General features: G+C 38.5%; 1 protein-coding gene and 1 long non-coding RNA gene across 7 annotated transcripts in view; one reads left to right on the forward strand and one right to left on the reverse strand.

The window, feature by feature from the left end:
- The window catches only part of CFAP20DC (CFAP20 domain containing), a 320674-nt gene that overhangs the window by 76824 nt on the left and 224459 nt on the right, over positions 1–19391 (reverse strand). For all 6 annotated transcript variants that reach the window (XR_004436919.1, XM_033210293.1, XM_033210292.1 and 3 more), the window contains one exon: positions 1187–1390. Coding sequence is in view for 5 of the 6 variants with exons in the window: in XM_033210293.1 (XP_033066184.1) it covers positions 1187–1390 (204 nt within the window). In the remaining variant the exon portion in view is untranslated. The remainder of the gene's footprint in view (positions 1–1186; positions 1391–19391) is intronic.
- LOC117083070 overlaps positions 1–19391 on the forward strand; it is a 220275-nt gene that overhangs the window by 6133 nt on the left and 194751 nt on the right. The window lies entirely within an intron of this gene.

The raw sequence follows: 19391 nt of genomic DNA on the forward strand, positions 1-19391 counted from the left end.
AAAAACTGGCTTTAAAATATGAAAAGCAAATCACAAAATTCATATGTATTTAATTAAATACTTAAAACCTAACTTATCCACTGTCAACTATACTTCAACTCAATCTTTATATAGTTTATATATCTTTATATAAATGAGTAAAAGTTATTTTATGTTTTCTTTAAAAATTTTATAGCAAAAACATATTTACTTTTGGATGAAAGTATATTTTAGTCGGTTTGCTATGATATTGAATGTAGCCTTATAAGTAAACGTTTCTTAGGCCTGTGGAGTTCTCAAAATGGCTCTAGGTACTTAAAGAAACGGTAGCTCTAATTATCATTATCATACAAATGATTTTATTATTCTGCTTTATGACATTTATTGTGCTGTACTGAACTGTTCCACTGATGTTTATGCTCTCTCTTTCCAATTAAGTTGTAAGGTCCCTGAGGACAGTATTGTAGAGAATGGACTGAGTTAAAAAAACTGGGCTCTGCTCTAGGCTGCGCCACTGATCAGGTGTGGAAGCTTGGACCCACGCTTCAGTTTCTTCACCTGAAAAACAGGAAGACTAAGACCTGTTCCAACTCCTCTGCTGGGCCATAGTGAGGGCAATGGGCCATACTGAAGTGCTTTAACTATGGAAACACATGGGAATATAAGCTTCTGAAGCATCCACAGTGCCTATCATAGCCCATTAGCCACAGGGAAGAGTCAGTGAACATCTGGTGACTTCTACAGAAGGTTCCTTTCTGTCTTCATATCCAAGCAATACTTGTATAACTATAGTCTTTTCCTCTGTGTTCATTCATTTCATACATATTTATTTAACAAATATTGAGCCTCTTGTATGTGCCACAGGGCTTGTACTAGGAACAGGGGATACAATGGGACACCCAGTGTCTACAGTAAAATTGTTCTTTTTGTTCTTTCAATGTGTGGTTTGATACATCATCATACAAAGCTTTTCTGAAGGTAAATAAAACAATTTAAGAAAAGACTGTCATCTTCTAATTTCTGTCCCCCGTTCTAAAACACTATTTCAGAATGGACTCTGATTATTTCTCATAGGGAGTATTCTCATTTTGGTCCTGTCTTTTCCAGACAAAGCTGGGATTTGTTAGAAAAAAGCTTGCTCCTTGTTAAGCAATGAAACTTGCTCCTTGTTAATCAATGAGAGGAAGCTGCAAAGCCAGGGACTCACGGGTGGCAGGCAGGAGTTCCAGGTGGTTGTGTCGTCACTGCTGGTACTTATGCTGACATTACAGTTGTCCACCTGGGAGGCACTCAGGCCATGGGAAGTCCCAGCATCCTCCAGTTCTTCATTTTGTTGCCGCCGTAGGCTTGCCAGCATCTGTAACTCGGATTCACTCATCTGGCTCGGCTGATAGTTTCGCCAGTCATATTCCTGACCACGAGAGAGGAAAATAACAAAGGGTCATTTGGCCTTTGCTAATTCTATGGCTATTAACAATGCCACAGGCTTAACCCCTGCAGCAGCTCCCCAATTGGCAGAGGCCCAAATCCCTAACATGCCTCCATGCACTACCTGCCCCGTCCATTATACCGCCTCCTGTCCGTTTGCTCCTCACACGCCAGCCACTCTGTCCTTCATTAAGGTCCTCAAAAGCATCAGAGTCCTGTCTGCCTTAGTCCTGTGCACATGAAAATCCCCTCTGCCTCGTGGTCTGGGTAATGCTTAGGCTCCCTTCAGGTCCTCAATTATGTATCACTTCCTCAGGGAAGCCTTTCCTGACAACCATAAACTGGGTCAGCTCCTTTATGATGCCCTCTCAGAATCTTAAAATGTTCACTTTTAGCATTAATCACAGTTGCAGTGATGGAATTGTTTCTGGAGTTGGCAGGTTTGCTGTGAGCTCTATAAGGGCAAGCACCACAACTGTTTTGCTCTCACTGCCTTTCCTAGGTCTGGTGCCTAGTAGGTACTGAACCAGTTTTTGTAGATTAAGTAAAAAAACAAAAACTAAAAGCAGTTTTTAAAAAAACATTTGCCATTTTAAAAAGCACAGTTTATGAGTGAATTGATGAATTTCATCATTGTAAACATAAATGACCAAATTTATTCAGCTTGCAGTACGATTGAGAATGACTAGTATTGGTAAAAGCCATCAAATAAAATTTGAATGTAGGCCGGGCGCGGTGGCTCACGCCTGTAATCCCAGCACTTTGGAAGGCCGAGGCAGGCGGATCACAAGGTCAGGAGATCGAGACCACGGTGAAACCCCGTCTCTACTAAAAATACCAAAAATTAGCCGGGCACGGTGGCAGGCGCCTGTGGTCCCAGCTACTCGGGAGGCTGAGGCAGGAGAATGGCGGGAACCCGGGAGGCAGTGCTTGCAGTGAGCCGAGATCACGCCACTGCACTCCAGCCTGGGCGACAGAGCAAGACTCCGTCTCGAAAACAAATAAACAAACAAACAAAATTTCGAATGTAAGATGGGAACCTGTAAGGTCTGAAAGCCTGGAAGATCTCATAGCTCCAACCAAGGTGGATTCACTGTATATGTCATCTATCAGGTACTTTTGGAAACATACTACTACTATAGATCTTTAGATGCTAGTATAAATATTATTTCACGGTATAGGTGGAAATTGGCATATAGAATTTTCAAAACTTTCCCTTCCTTTCTCTCTGGCATAAACTAGATTTGACAACAAACATTAATTTCAACATTACTAAAATATTAGCATCACATACGAGCAGTGTGATTTACATGCAGAACTGCCATATAACTTAAAAGCAATTTGAAAATTTTCTTATACATCTGGAAACACTGGTTGTACTAACAAGGATTTTTTCCCAAGACACCCTAGAATTTTAAAGATATTTATATCTCTACATACACTTTCTTAGAGGACTCTCTGGCTTCTTTTCTGCCTCACAGGAATGTAAAAAGTTAAAAAATAGATAATTTTGAAAAAAATTCTTGGAGTTCCTATGACATTAAATGCTTTATAATAAAGCATTATTATCATCATAATTTGGGGTTTATAAAAGCTTGTTATCTGATAATGTGATGTGGAGACTTCCTAAAAAGTTGCCAGTGGAAACTCAGTTAAATCCTTATAGTTCATGGCACAAGCAGCCTGGCACTGTGAGGAGCCATGCAATCTTTAATAGATATTTCATGAGCACTTAATATGCTTTCAGAGTTCTTGGGGGGCAACATAGGTATCATAAGAAGAAGAATAAAATTTATATCCCAATGAAAAATGCAAAAGTAAAAAAGGAAACAGAAATAATTTAAATTCAAAAGAAGTAGTCGAGGGGACAATAAACACATACAAAGATGTTCAGCATCCTTGTTATTAGAGAAATACAAATCAAAACCACAATGAGATACCTTTATACCCATTAGGATGGTTACAATAAAAAAGAGACAATAACAAGTGTTGGCAAGGATGTGGAGAAACCGAAACCCTCATACAGTATTGGCAGAAAAGTAAAATGGTGCAGCCACTTTGGAAAACAGTTTTGGCAGTTCCTTAGAATGTTAAACAGGTGAGTTACCATGTGACCCAGCAATTCACTTCTAACCTTATACCAAGAAAACTGAAAACATATGTTCACACAAAACTTACACACAAATGTTCACAGAAACATTATCCATAATAGCCAAAAAGTGAAAACAACCAAATATCTATCAACTGAGGAATGGATTTTTGTTTATCCACATAATGGAATATTATTCAGACTAAAGAGTAATGAAGGGCTGGATGAACTTTGAAAATATTATGCTATTTGAAAGAAGCCAGGCACAAAAGACCACATATTGTATGATTTACTTTATATGAAATGTCCAGAATAGGCAAATTCACAGAGACAGAAAGTAGATTAGAGGATGGCTGGGCTGAAGGAAAGGGAAATGGGAAGTGACTGCTAGTGGGTATATGCTTTCTTTTTGGAGTGATGAAAATGTTCTGAAATTAGGTCAAAATGATGGTTACAGAATCTTGTGAATATACTAAGAACTCCTAAATTTCATACTTTAAAAGAGTGAATTTTATTGCATACAAATTATATTTCAATTAAAAAAAAAGCAGCTTGGTAATCAGATGTGAACATGAGAATACCAGCTGCTTGATTTTAGCTGCAGCAGTGAACAAGTAACTTGCTGTTCTTCAGTTTTTCGGTCAAGAAGTGGGATTAAGCGTTCTAATGTGTCACACGGGTATGTTAGTTGGCTCATCATTGCCAATACATACTTTTACAATGAAAAAGACATTTTATTTTAATTTTCACAATTTTTCTTAAGAAGAAAGCCTTAATATATACTTCATATGATTAAATCTTTCGTTCGATTTACTTATTTAATCCACAAGGCTGTACTGTGCCCGAAGAACAACCCTGGGTTCTAGGAGAGAAGAATAAGAGAGGATGTGGCAGTGATTAACCCAGACAAATCTAAGCCTGGGCCCTAGTTCCACCAATTGCCAGCTATAAATGACTAGGAAAATTATCTAACCTCTCTATGCATCAACTTCTTCATCATGGGGACCACAGTACATACCTCACAGGATTTTTGGTGAACTAAATGAAATAATATTACATCAAATGCTTAGTAGAGGCACCTGACAAACAAATATACTAGGGAGTCTCCAAATGTATTATTTGTGTATTATTTGTACTTTTAATGGAAAGTGTTTGAATGTGTACTTTGTAATATATGTTTATTTATGAATTAAATATATGCATGACTATTTTAAAATCATATGTAGAGTATAAAACATACACAAAAATGGAATTAAAATGCTTAGGATTAAAAAGACAAAATTATTTTCAATTTTTCTTCCTGAATCTGAATGGGTTGTCTTTGGTACACACTTTCAGGGATGAGCACAGCCCTCTTAAGAGACCACTGAGTTGGCAGTCAATACATACAGTCCCTGTTATTATTATTTTTTCCGCTCATTTTCTCTGTCCCCCTTCTTCCAGTCTTTCATTCATTCTGTAATATGCTAGGAACTGGGAGCACAAAGAAAACAAGACATACTTCTGTCCTCATAGAGTTCACAGTCTACAAAGGGAGACTTGAGAGGTATTATATAACTGGAATTCTAATGTACTGTGAGAAATACCACAACAGAGGTATGAGTAAGACGTCTGTGGAATGCAGCACAGATGTGACTAACCACCCAGTGGAATTATAGAAAATCTCACAGAAGTCTAAGGTGGCATTTGAGAGTAATTAAATTTGTTGACAAACGGAGTTAGTGGCCTTCAGAAGGACTCCCACCACTGGCAGGCAGTATTGAAGCTGAGGCTGAAGGAATAGGTAGCTGGGACATTCCCTATATTCCACTGCAATAATGGAAATAGATTGATTCATTAATTTATTCTATAGAAACTTACTGAGACCCTATTATGTGCCAGGCACTGTTGATGCTATATTTGCTTAAAACTCTGCATTTCCATGACTTTATTTCATACAACAGCAAAATGTATTCTGACAACACGTTGGAAGGGGCAGCCAAAATCCAGCAGAGAGAAGAAAGCAACTTTCCCCAGCATCACCAATAAAGCAACTGGTGGTGGAGTCAGGTAATTAACTTAGTCTTCCGAAATGTTTTTGATTCGCAATCTCTTAAATCATTTCAAAATCACCAGAAAGGCTAAATCATTTATTCGTTATTTTTAAGAAGCTTTGCAATAAAGTCTTTGCATTAAAGTGGACTCCAGCACAAGATGTTATCTAACTAAATTATACCACTGCTGAGAGGCAAAGTGGCTTATGTAATACTATCTCTGAAAGGCTCAAAATGTTATGTATAACTCAATTTCATCTCAAAATATCCTTGTAGGAAAGAGGGGAGACATTATCAATCAGATTTGTCCTGGGAACGAGGCAATGGGCTGAAGGCTATACACAATTCAGCTGTGCTCAGATTCGCAGGCCAGTCCTTCGCTCTCCAAGCCATTCAAGTCATTCGTTTTCACTGATCTTTCTCCAGACATTACTGGGAGCCTAAGCCAGTGAAGTTACAAAGACGATTAAGATATGGCCTTGCTTTCATACACCCTACATCTATCAGGGTAATTGAGAGCTATAAAGAAGGAATTCCAAAATAAGGTAGTATATGTTGAGGTATAGTATTAATGATCACATAGGTCCTTGATAATGATTAAAAGGAAAACTGATAACTCCAGCAAAAACATAAAACATATCAAACAGAAACAACCTTTCAACTTGACGCCCTTAGCCCAATCTATTCCTTAGCTGCTAGGACAGAATAGTTTAATCAATCAACTATCTGATGATAGAAGTTTGGGAGCCTCAGATAGGAACCAGTTCTGCTAAACGTCGGGTGACACAAGGCTAAATCTACAGTGGAGGTGTGGAGAAAAATGAGACGTGGCCATGGGATAAGATCAGACCAAGAACCTCACTCTGTTCTTTATGGGTTGAAGGGGAATAAAATTGGGAGAAAACTGGGATGTTACTTTTGTTCTGGAGCCTATAAAATCGGTGAGACTCTTTCAGTATCAGGCTTGCATTGTGACAGTGCCTGACAGTCATGGCCCAGGAGACATGATGTTGCAAAAACTTTTAATACAAGGACTATCAAACAATCTCCACCTTTGTATTTTAAAAAAATTATTCCCAGTGTAACTTTTTAAAAAAGCACTACTACAAAGGAAATGGTAGCTGTTAGGATATATTATTAAAAACAACATAAGAGAAGGGAGATATGCAAAATGGTCTGGCATTTCAGAAAAGAGAAAGACCATTTTGTGGAGGATCAGTTAAACCTTCATAAAGGATGGAGGAGATGGTCCCTAAGAAGGGGCTTGAAGGAGAAGGAGGGCAATATGGCAGCAAGTTCCAACCATCAGGCAGAAAAACAGGGGGCAACTTGGAAGTAGGGAGCTTGTGTTCATATCAAATAATTAAATAGACTATCAAGTAATACTTATACATTACTGTTTCAGCAATGAAGTCAGTAACATTGTTCCAAAGCACCAAGGATAAGAATACCTATAATTTCACTTTGGGAGGCCGAGACGGGCGGATCACGAGGTCAGGAGTTCGAGACCATCCTGGTGAATACGGTGAAACCCCGTCTCTACTAAAAAATACAAAAACTAGCCGGGCGAGGTGGCGGGCGCCTGTAGTCCCAGCTACTCGGGAGGCTGAGGCAGGAGAATGGCGTAAACCCAGGAGGCGGAGCTTGCAGTGAGCTGAGATCCGGCCACTGCACTCCAGCCTGGGTGACAGAGCAAGACTCTGTCTCAAAAAAAAAAAAAAAAAAAAAAAAAAAAAGAATACCTATAATTTATTCTAAACCTTAAGAGACCAAATGGCTTCCCTTTCCCTGCCCAAGTTTTATTAAAAGTCTAAGATTCTACCAAAAGATATATTCTTAATAGCTTCCAAATGGAAATCACCCACATGCCCATCAACAGTAGAACGGATACAAAAAGGATGATATAATCACAAAGAGGAACACAATACAGCAGTGAAATGAGTGATGTATTGAATCTCATGAACAAAATGCTAAGTGAGAGAAGCCAGACACCAAAGAGTACATATTGGTAAAATCAAACATGGGGATAATTAGTTGTGAGGAAGGAATAGTGACAGGGAGGGAGCACAATGGGGCTTCTGGGGTTCTGGTCTTGCTCTTTCTTGATCCAGAAGATGGTTACATGGGTGTGTTCAGTTTATGAAAACTCATCAACATATAGGCTTATAATACGCACACATCTCTCCGATCAACAACAAAGTCTAAGGCTCACTTGTGAATCACTGGAAAATTCAATCTAAACAGTCTCAGCAGGGGAAAAAAATGCATTTTGTAAATGCAGCTGGGGAGCCAGTATCACTGGTGGTTTGAAATTTATATTTATTAAAACTTTATAGCTGTCATTAGAAAGTTCTGGAAGATGTTTTTGGACCCCAACATGACAGTAGGAAAAGTACTAGAAGTCCATTTTCCAAAGCTAATTTTAAACTTTAACTGCCATTTGAATTCGAGGATTAATCTTCTCTCTATTGCTATTTGCAGACAGTGTTTAATCTCCACAGTGACATTTTAAATAATAGCTGATGGTAAATTAGTGTTCCAGGGCATCTCTTCACTAGCATTCCTGAAAATTTGTTTCAGATTCTTGAGCTAGGCATCACACCCAAGAGTTTAACCTGATTCATTGGGGATGTAGGCCCAATAACAAAAGGAATGGAGAGAAGACAGTAGCCACAAGCACAGCTGTAAGTGACACATACTTGTGCACATAGTTCATTCACAATGTATGGTAGCTTTTAGCACACATCTCTACCATGCAAAAGAGTAAATTAAAACTTAAAGACCAAGCCACAGCACAACTTGAAAAATTTTACTAAATTTAAGGGATGCTATATTGAGTTACATAGCAGGAATCAGGAGTTAGGCCATAATCAGCTGGTCAGAATCTAGATCGTGTGCTATGTTCATGGCAGGCACATGGACCTAGGCATAACCAGACTTGATGCTGCCTTTTAATTATCTGTCATAAGCATTTTAGAATGTGACCCTGAAGACATTTCATAAGCCTGGCTCAACTCATACTTCATTAACTATGCACATCACTCACTCAAGAATGTCTCAGGTAGAGGATTCTTGGGTAATTAAATCAACTGGTGGCAAAATTCCTTGTAAAGAGATAGATAACTTTCCATCTCACACATCTCTCTCTTCTTTGGGGAGGAACATGCATGAAAGGTTTTGTAAAAAGTATTTTTATATTGATGTGCTATATTTATATAGAACAACCTTTTACTCTATGACCTATATAGAAATATACTTCCATACATTTTGCTGTGATAGCTTGCTAATTTTCAGAAAGAATTCTCTGACAAATAGAACTGAACTCTTCCTACTAACCTTAAAGTGAACTGAAAAACAAATTTTAATTTTCCCATGCCTATCTTCTGAGTTCGGGGTACGTCTCAAGCTTAACAATGAACTATATACTAGAAGGAATATAGTAAAATCAAACTGAATAGGTTTCATACTATATTCAAGGATATGCCATCTACGGGGCAACTGTAGCCTTGTACATGGGACAAGCATAGTAGCCATTCAATAAATGGTAGTTTAAGGTATTATTTAAAGAACCAGCAGGAAAATTATTACTGAGACTGTTTACAGAAATGAAAATAGAGGAGGTAAGCCAACTGATATGTCTGGAGTGGGAAGAAGATAACTTTAAGTAAGCTTGAACTGTTTTAGAATGTAAAGCTTTGGTTGAATAATGACAGACATACCAACATTTGTGTGTGCTTTTGCATATTAAAATACTTTAAAGCATAAAGTGGCAAGAGAAGTTAAGTTGTCACATGATCATGGAATTTTTTTCAGTGGACTCTAATTGGGGGTAGCAGCCCATTGTGGTGGAAGGTGCCCTGGTTTTTCTGTCCCTAACTCCTGGATTTGACACTGCTTTGTCACAATCTAGACAACAGTGAGGTGGAGTCTTTCTGCTTCCTTGTCTGTCATATAGGAACAATAAGGCCTCTTGTGAGGGTTGGAGATAAAGACGAGATAAAGTAAGCAGCACCTTGTAGAAGGCCTGGCATATTGGAGATACCTCAAACCATTAAAGTCACATAAAAGCTTCTGAGTCAAGGACTTCAGATCTCAGTGCTTTTAGGAAATACACTCAGCTTAGTACCTTTTCCATGAAGAGGTGAATACGACTTGCTCCTATTTAAAACTTGGAAAACCAAGACAGCAGAGAAGATAAATGTCTTCAATAAATATTTGATGAGTAGGATGCTAACCTTAGCACTAGAATATTAAAGAATTGACAGTGAACCATCATAGTGTTGGTTAAACAGCCAACTCATACTTCTGATAGCACCTTAATGTCTGTCAATTCTTTCTAATTACAATTTCTGAAACTTTTGAGAACTTGAAATTTCTCCTCTTCATTAGAATAATGGGCGCATTCTTTGCATACCAAGCTGCTCAGAAACGGAGATATCAAAATGTCTTATTGACTTCTGCTATTCCATACCATTACCCAAAATTTGAACCATAATTCCATTTTACTTATTTAAAAATACTTCTACTCCACACCATTTTGCCTTTGCAACCATTACATTAAACATTAGCTACAAAGAAAATGAAAGAAACAAACCGTTCTGTAGCACGGCAAGGCTTTGGTCTGAAAAATATTTAAAAAGAAAGCAGAGGGATAGGAACAAGTTACACCTGGAAAATTTCAATGCCTAATTCAAATACTTTTACTGGCAGTGGAAATGTTATTTAATCACCAAATTCTGCAGTTTCAGCAATATCCCCAGCAGTGCACTGACAGACAAAACTGAGATAATGACCTTGTCTTTTCTGAGACAAGAAATGAGTGCAGTTTTGACAAAACATCAAACATCAGACTGTTTTCCAAAAGCTATTGGTAGGAGTGTCCCACTTAGTAAAGGAAACATTATCACCATGGTTAGCATTATGGTTTATGAACTGCTACTAGTTGTGCCCAAATTCAATTCAAGACCTCAAGCAGGAAGCTACACATCTGCAACTTAGCTGTGTGAACAAGGTAGACACACAGAGGGTAGTCTCTGGGGAATGATCAGAGAGATACTGCTTCCTGCTTATAAATAAATATTTTTCTCTCTTTAGGGTATCCCTGAGAACATGCCAATATGTTACCTGGCAGAAGGCACACAGAAACTCACTCTGTTAGCACTTGATTCAACTATAAATAGCGAGCAGGAAGCACACAACCACAGAGCCACCACCCTTACAGAATAGTATCTGTAATTAATTTATGGAATTTTATGAATTTGAAAAGGTTTCATTTGCTTTAGAATGCCAGTCATACTGGTTTATATTTCTGCCTAACCACTCAGCAAAAGGTAGAAGAAAGTATACTTCAGATTAGGGGCTAGGTGTTCTACATGCGCTATCTAATTTACACTCAAAACAACCCTGTGGGATAGGTATTATTTTCTCCATTTTATAGATGAGGTAACTGAGGCTCAAGGACATTAAGAAATGTATCCAAGGTTGCATAGATAAAAAAGAACAAAGCCAGGACTCAACTCCAGGCCTGTCTGATTCCAGCTGGTGCTCTGAGCCATGGTGTCCACTGCTTTTGACTTTTCAGTCATGGAGAATGAAAATGTAGATAGCTTTGACAGAGGGTTCTGTTTGGGGAAGGCTGTTTATCAAGTGACCAGGGCAGCATGAGGCCAGTGGGCACATGTGGTAGAAACTGCTAAAGGAGGGAGAACCACCGCTAAGTGAACCTGCACAGTTGGCCAGGGCAATGAACATATGTCTAATACACAGGGTGACCTGACTCTGAAACAGGTGTTTGGAAATAATGCATGTTGTTGTAGCTGAAGGGACAGAAGGGTCAGAAAGACATTTATGGATTCTTCAAACAATGGGGTATTGTTGGAAAAACAGTTGCAAATGGCACATTTGAGTGGCAAATGGAAAGAGAGACAGATGGCTTCAACAAAGAGTATTATATACCCTAGAAAAGGCAGAATTTTATATAATGAAACAATGTTTTAAAAATATTAAAATAATTTACAAATTCATTTTTTCTCTAAGTTTATACAGCACAAATTGTATAGACTTCTATTACTTTAAAAAATGTGATGATAGATTTTCTCCAGTACTAAGTTCAAATATATCAGGGCAGAAATGAAACTAATTCTTTTACATTATCCAAAGGAAATAGCTTGATAATTAAAGGGAAAAATGTTCTCACACTATTCTATGGCCTAAAATATATTCAAAAGTGTCCTTCCATAATTCAGTTTTGATTTTCAAAAATGGAGATGTGAAGGTTAAAGTCAAAAGTTACATGGCTCATTTTACAATTCTTTTCCTATTAAAAGTCATGTCTCTTTTTTTTCTAAAGAGAATACCTGAATTTATAATTGGTAGCATGTTTGGTCTTTCTTATGAAACTAAGCATTCTTTAGTAAGCTCAAACGTTTTCTGGAGCTACAAAGCCTGTTATATAAGTCTTTTGTTTGTTTGTTTAAAGAAACACATAATGACATTTGCTGGTTTAAAATGATTCGTTCAAAATTGTTTGAATACAGTTATACGTGCGAAAAAGTTTAATTACCAGCTATCTACATGGTTGCAATATTACCCAGAGGGTTGTACTTCTTTCTTAATTAAAAATATTTGAACCTAATAATAGATAACTCTATTAAAATATGAATAAAACATTGCAAAGAACAAGTTTACCAAGCAGTTAGCAAATCATTTTCAGTAAGCATTCTTTAAGAATTACTAGTACTCTTCCATATCATGGGATTAGGACAGTTCTCTTGTATCTCCTTTTATAAGAGTCTTATTTTCCTTTATCTTCAAGTTGCTTCACATTGGCACTTTGCAAGAGCACAGATTTTCAATGGGATGTCTACTTACAATTCCTGATTGCAGTACCTTGATTGCTAAGTTGACGGCTAAGTTCCTTCCATGGTCTTTCACAGTACTTATCATGGTTTATAATTAATTCACGAACAATTTGTTTATGTCTACCTCCCAACAGACATGTAAACCTCTGAGGAAAGAGGCCTTATCTGTCTTAGTCAACTGTTACATGTCTAGCACCTGGGAGAATATCTGGCCTGGTAGGTGCTCAATAGAAAAGGAGATGTCCTTACTTATCCAGAAGTAGAGCCAAAAGAGCTGTATTCCATCATCTAGAGGGCCTTTATTTTAGAGACACAGCTTAGGTGATAGAAATCACCAACATGTTAGTGCTCTAAATATATGAACTACAATGCCAGCCAGCAAAGATGATTTTGCACCTACATTCATAGTAATATTAGAAAGACTTCTAGTCCCACAATCTTTCTCAAAATTTTCTTCTTGCATCAAAGACATTTCCTATGACTCACACTAATAGTATTCTTCTAGGCCTGACTGGACTTACGATGTCTGTGTTAGAGTTCAATACCGGAGCTACAATAGTCAAAGCATTAAATCTTAACTACCATGAAATAAAGAAAAACTTCCATTCAAATTAAGTCCATTTGTGGAGGAAATCAGGCAAGAAAAAAGAAATAACAGGCATCCAGACTGGAAAGGAAGAAGTAACCTATCTCTATTTGCAATGACATGATCTTGCATATAGACACACCACATTAAATTAAAAAAAAAAAAAAACTACTAGAAGTAATAAATTCACCAAGGTTTCAAGATACAAAATCAACATACAAAAATCAATTGTATTTCTATACATTAGCAATGAACAAATCAAAATAAAATTAAGAAAACAATTCCATTCACCATAGCATCAAAAAGAATAAAACACTTAGAAATAAAAGATGGCAATATTTCCCAAACTGATCTACAGATTCAGTGCAATCCTTATCAAAATCCCAGCTGCCTTTTTCACAGAAATTGACAAGGTGATCCTCAAATTCATGTGGAAATGCAAGGGACCCAGCATAGCAAAAACAATGAAGAAAAGGAAGAGCAAAGTGGAAGGATTCACATTTCTTGATTTCAAAGCTTACTATAGAGCTACAGTAATCAAGACAGTGTGGTATTGGCATATGAATAGATATATAGATCAATGGAATAGAATTGGGAGACCAGAAAAACAACTCTTACATGCATGGTCAATTTAATGGGGAAAACATAGTCATTTCAAAAAATGGTTCTGGGACAACTGGATATTCATGCAAAAAAAAAAAAAAAAAGAAAAAAAAAATAGGTGGACCCATCCCCCAACACCACATATGAAAAATTAGATCAAAATAGATCATAGAAATAAACTTAAAGCTAAAGTTATAAAACGCTTAGAAGAAAACACAGGAATAAACCTTTGTGGCTTTGGATTAGGCAGTTGTTTCGTAGCTACAATACCAAGTGCACAAGCAACAGAAGAAAAAAAAAATAGGTAAACTGAATTTCATCAAAATTAAAAACTTTTGTGCTTCAAAAGACATCATAAAGAAATTCATAGAAAACCCACAGAATAAAAGAAAATACCTGCAAATCATATATCTAATAACGGACTTTTATCTAAAATAAATATAAAGAACTACAACTGAACAATAAAAAGACAACCCAATTAGGCAAAAGATTTGAATATGCATTTCTCCAAAAGAGATATGCACATGGCTAATGAGCACATGAGAAGATGCTCAACATCATTAGTCATGAGGGAAATGGATATCAAAATTACAGTAAGATACCACTTCACACCCACTAGAAAGGCCTTAATGTAAAAAATAGACAAGAAACATTGACTAGGACATGGAGACACTGGAACCCTTGTGCATTCCTGGTTGGAATGTAAAATGGTGCAGCTGCTTTGGAGAAAGTTTGGCATTTCCTCAAAAGTTAAACATAGAGTTCCATATGACCCAGAAATTCCACTCCTAGGTGTGTATACTCAAGAGTATTGAAAACATATACCCATGTGAAAACTTGCACACAAATGTTCATAACAGTATCATTCATAACTGCCAAAAAGTAGATACCCCTCAGATGTCCATCAACTGATAAATTAATAAACAAATACGGCATATCCATACCATGGGTTCAGGTATAAAAAGGAATGAAGTGATGCAACATGGATGAACCTTGAAAACAGTATGCTAAATGAAAGAGGTCATACACAAAAGGCCACATATTATATGATTCTATTTATATGAAATGTCCAGAATAGGCAAATCCATACAGACAAAAAATAAATTAGTGATTGTCAAGAGTTTGTGGGGAGGAGTAATGAGGAGTAACTACTACTGGGTATGGGGCTTCTTTTGGGATGATGAAAATGATCTAAAATTAGATAGTGGTGATGGTTGCACAACTCTGTGAACACACTAAAAACCAGTGAATCGTACACTCTAAGAGGATGAATTCTATGTTGTGTGAATTTAGTCTCAATAAAGTAGTTATTTTTAAAAAGTCACCCCATGGGTCTCTGGGATCTGGGGAAAAATCCCTTTGTGAGTTAGTAAGCATACAGCACTCTGAGGAAACTCATTTTCACAGATTCTTAGCTGCAAATACCAAGTGGAGAAAATGCTGTTGTCTAAAAGGTGTCTATGGAAGAATATTCCATTCTCATTGTAAATTTGCTTTGAAATGAGGCACACCGCTTTATGACTTCAATTATTTTGTATCCTGTTAAACTAAGATGATCACATTCACAAACATGAGACATAGATGGTAACGATCATGTGGGCTGAGATATAATTTTTTTTTTTTTTTGAGCCAGGGTCTTGCCTGTCATCCAGGCTGGAGTGCAGTGGTGTGATCATGGCTCAGTGCAGCCTTGAACTCCTGGGCTCAAAAATTCCTCCTACCTCAGCCTTCCAAGTAGCTGGGACTACAGGTGCACATCATCATGTGAAAGAAAAATAATTTTCTTTATTTTTTTTTTTGTAGAGAAGAGGTCTTTGTTGACCAGGCTGTCTCCAACTCCTAGGCTCCAGTGATGCTCCTGCCTCAGCTGCCCAAAGTGCTGGGATTACGGGTGTCAGCCACCACATCCAGCTGAGACACAACATTTTATTGGTCTGAGTTTTGATACTGAGTTCAAACTTCTCTGCATGTATGGGAAGCAAGGCCTTTATACCTTTAAACCCTCAAAGATTAAGTTCCTTCCCCTTCTTCATCCCTTGGAAATGATTGCTCTGAGTCAGTCCCCTTAACCGTAAAATGGAATGAATATTCTCATAGTGTTCCTTTGAGGAAGAAGAGACATACCAGGCTTGTGCTTTGTGGTTTCTGGAAACTGTCTTATCAGGAAAGCCTCTTAAATGAAGATAACAGGTGAGAGTAAGTCCCTGGCTCTTCCTCCAAACTTTGCTCTCTTTGTTCCTTTTATTATTTCCTGGTATTATTAGAGAGAACTATTTTTTAGGTAGTGTACTTTGTTGAGTACTTCAAGTTCATTTGTGCCTGAAGTTTCCAAACTTATCTTTGTGCACTTGTTCTACTTCTACAGAAAAAATAAAAAGATCGAAAATCATTAAATTTTTGGATATACAGGATGACAGACTCTATCTAATAGAAGGTAGTGGACAAGAAATTAGGGAGGAACCTAAGTGGAATGCTTCTCAAAGACTTGCTTTGTATCTGTTTTTGGCAGCCCAGTATTGGCTACAGTCAAGTGAAGCAGTACCATAGAATAAATCTATAAGGCTAGTCTATTAGCTACACTCAAATTCATTAGCACAACCAAAGGAAAAAAATTACAATTAGGTGGAACAAGAACGTTTGTTCGTTTTAAAAAAGTTTTCAAAAATGAAAAACATGCAAAAAATTACTGACAACTTTCATCCTAAATCACCACAAAGCAAATACATTTTCACTAGATTAAGTGATTTACTATTTTCTCATGTACACAAACACATACAAAGACAAGCGCACACATGCATGTGATCGAAAAAGAGAAACACATTTCAGTTCTATCTTTGGATGTTTCTTGAGAGAGGCATCAGTTTTACAAGACTTAACCCATGTTTATGCCGCATAGCAGGCTGGATATGGGCAACAGTTCTAGAGTCAGAATCTAGATTCAAGTTGTCCCTCCTCAACTAACTAGCTGTTGTCCTTCAACAAACTGCATAACCATTCTAAACTTCAGTTTCCTCATCTGAAAATGATGTGTGAATAATAGCAGCCCTTATCTTGCAGGTTGCTGTGAGGATTAAGTGGAGTACTTCATGAAACAGGGCTTGGGACAGTGACTGGCACATGATCAATGTTCACAAAATATTAGCCACTTCTATTTTGCTGATGGTAATGATGAATATATCTACTACCTATGCCAGGTAATAATTAATCCACTCTAACTTGCTTAGAACATAATTGAACAAAAACTTTACAATGCAACACCCACAGAATATTTAGGACATGAAACATAAAGAAAATCTTTAATGTTTTAAAAAATGGAATATACATGTCATTTGTTCTGCATAGCCTCATTTGTTTTCTAGTTTCTAAGTGCAGCTTATAGGGGAATTGAAGGAAGAAAAGTACTAATATAGGAAGGAAAAAATCAATCTGATGGACACGAATACAGCCACCAAACTAGCTGAGGGATTTACTCGATGACACTGCTTTACCGTTAACCTTCACTCATATCATTTATTATTTGGGGAACTGCTGTAGGGAGACCAGAAAGTGAATAGAATAATGATGTTTTTACGGCTCCTAATGTAGATTGTTATTGAAAATTTGTCAATTTTACTGGCAAGCTTTTCGCTGAAAAATAAGATCATCATTTATAATTTGCAGGCAGTGATAACTACAAATTATGGGAAGTAACTAGAAAATAAAATAACTGGGGGGCGAAGCAAGATGGCCGAATAGGAACAGCTCCAGTCTCCAACTCCCAGCGCGAGCGACACAGAAGACCGGTGATTTCTGCATTTTCAACTGAGGTACTGGGGTCATCTCTCTAGGGAGTGCCGGACAATCGGTGCTGGTCAGCTGCTGCAGCCTGACCAGCGTGAGCTGAAGCAGGGCGAGGCATCGCCTCACCTGGAAGCGCAAGGGGGAAGGGAATCCCTTTTCCTAGCCAGGGGAACTGAGACACACAACACCTGGAAAATCGGGTAACTCCCACCCCAATACTGCGCTTTAAGGAAACAGGCACACCAGGAGAATATATCCCACACCTGGCCGGGAGGGTCCCACGCCCACGGAGCCTCCCTCACTGCTAACACAGCCGTCTGCGGCGATCTATCCGCAAGGCAGCAGCGAGGCTGGGGGAGGGGCGCCTGCCATTGCTGAGGCTTAAGTAGGTAAACAAAGCCGCTGGGAAGCTCGAACTGGGTGGAGCTCACAGCAGCTCAAGGAAGCCTGCCTGTCTCTGTAGACTCTACCTCTGCGGACAGCGCACAGCTGCAGTCCAATAGGGGAAAGAGCGGGGGCCGGTGCAGACGCGAACGACTCTGTCTGACAGCTTTGGGGAGAGCCGTGGATCTCCTAACGTGGAGGTTGAGATCTGAGAACGGACAGACTGCCTGCTCAGGTGGGTCCCTGACCCCTGAGTAGCCTAGCTGGGAGACATCCCCCACTAGGGGCAGTCTGACACCCCACACCTCACAGGGTGGCGTCACCCCTGAGAGGAAACTTCCAAAGAAAGAATCAGACAGGTACACTCGCTGTTCAGCAATATTCTATCTTCGGCAACCTCTGCTGCTGATACCCAGGCAAACAGGGTCTGGAGTGGACCTCAAGCAATCTCCAACAGACCAACAGACAGTCCTTCTGACTGTCAGACGGAAAACTATCAAACAGGAAGGACACCTATACCAAAACCCCATCAGTACGTCACCATCATCAAAGTCCAGAGACAGATAAAACCACAAAGATGGGGAAGAAGCAGGGCGGAAAAGCTGGAAATTCAAAAAATAAGAGCGCATCTCCCCCTGCAAAGGAGCGCAGCCCATCGCCAGCAACGGATCAAAGCTGGTCAGAGAATGACTTTGATGAGATGAGAGAAGAAGGCTTCAGTCCATCAAACCTCTCAGAGCTAAAGGAGGAATTACGTACCCAGCGCAAAGAAACTAAAAATCTTGAAAAAAAAGTGGAAGAATTGACAGCTAGACTAATTAATGCAGAGAAGATCATAAACGAAATGACAGAGATGAAAACCATGACACGAGAAATACGTGACAAATGCACAAGCTTCAGTAACCGACTCGATCAACTGGAAGAAAGAGTATCAGCGATTGAGGATCAAATGAATGAAATGAAGCGAGAAGAGAAACCAAAAGAAAAAAGAAGAACAAGAAATGAACAAAGCCTGCAAGAAGTATGGGATTATGTAAAAAGACCAAATCTACGTCTGATTGGGGTGCCTGAAAGTGAGGGGGAAAATGGAACCAAGTTGGAAAACACTCTTCAGGATATCATCCAGGAGAACTTCCCCAACCTAGTAGGGCAGGCCAATATTCAAATTCAGGAAATACAGAGAACGCCACAAAGATACTCCTCGAGAAGAGCAACTCCAAGACACATAATTGCCAGATTCACCAAACTTGAAATGAAGGAAAAAATCTTAAGGGCAGCCAGAGAGAAAGGTCGGGTTACCCACAAAGGGAAGCCCATCAGAATAACAGCAGATCTCTTGGCAGAAACTCTACAAGCCAGAAGAGAGTGGGGGCCAATATTCAACGTTCTTAAAGAAAAGAATTTTCAACCCAGAATTTCATATCCAGCCAAACTAAGCTTCATCAGTGAAGGAGAAATAAAATCCTTTACAGATAAGCAAATGCTTAGAGATTTTGTCACCACCAGGCCTGCCTTACAAGAGACCCTGAAGGAAGCCCTAAACATGGAAAGGAACGACCGGTACCAGCCATTGCAAAAACATGCCAAAATGTAAAGACCATCGAGGCTAGGAAGAAACTGCATCAACTAATGAGCAAAATAACCAGTTA

This window comes from Trachypithecus francoisi, unplaced genomic scaffold (genome assembly GCF_009764315.1).
Source record: "Trachypithecus francoisi isolate TF-2019V2 unplaced genomic scaffold, Tfra_2.0 Lachesis_group0, whole genome shotgun sequence".
Taxonomy (NCBI): domain Eukaryota; kingdom Metazoa; phylum Chordata; class Mammalia; order Primates; family Cercopithecidae; genus Trachypithecus; species Trachypithecus francoisi.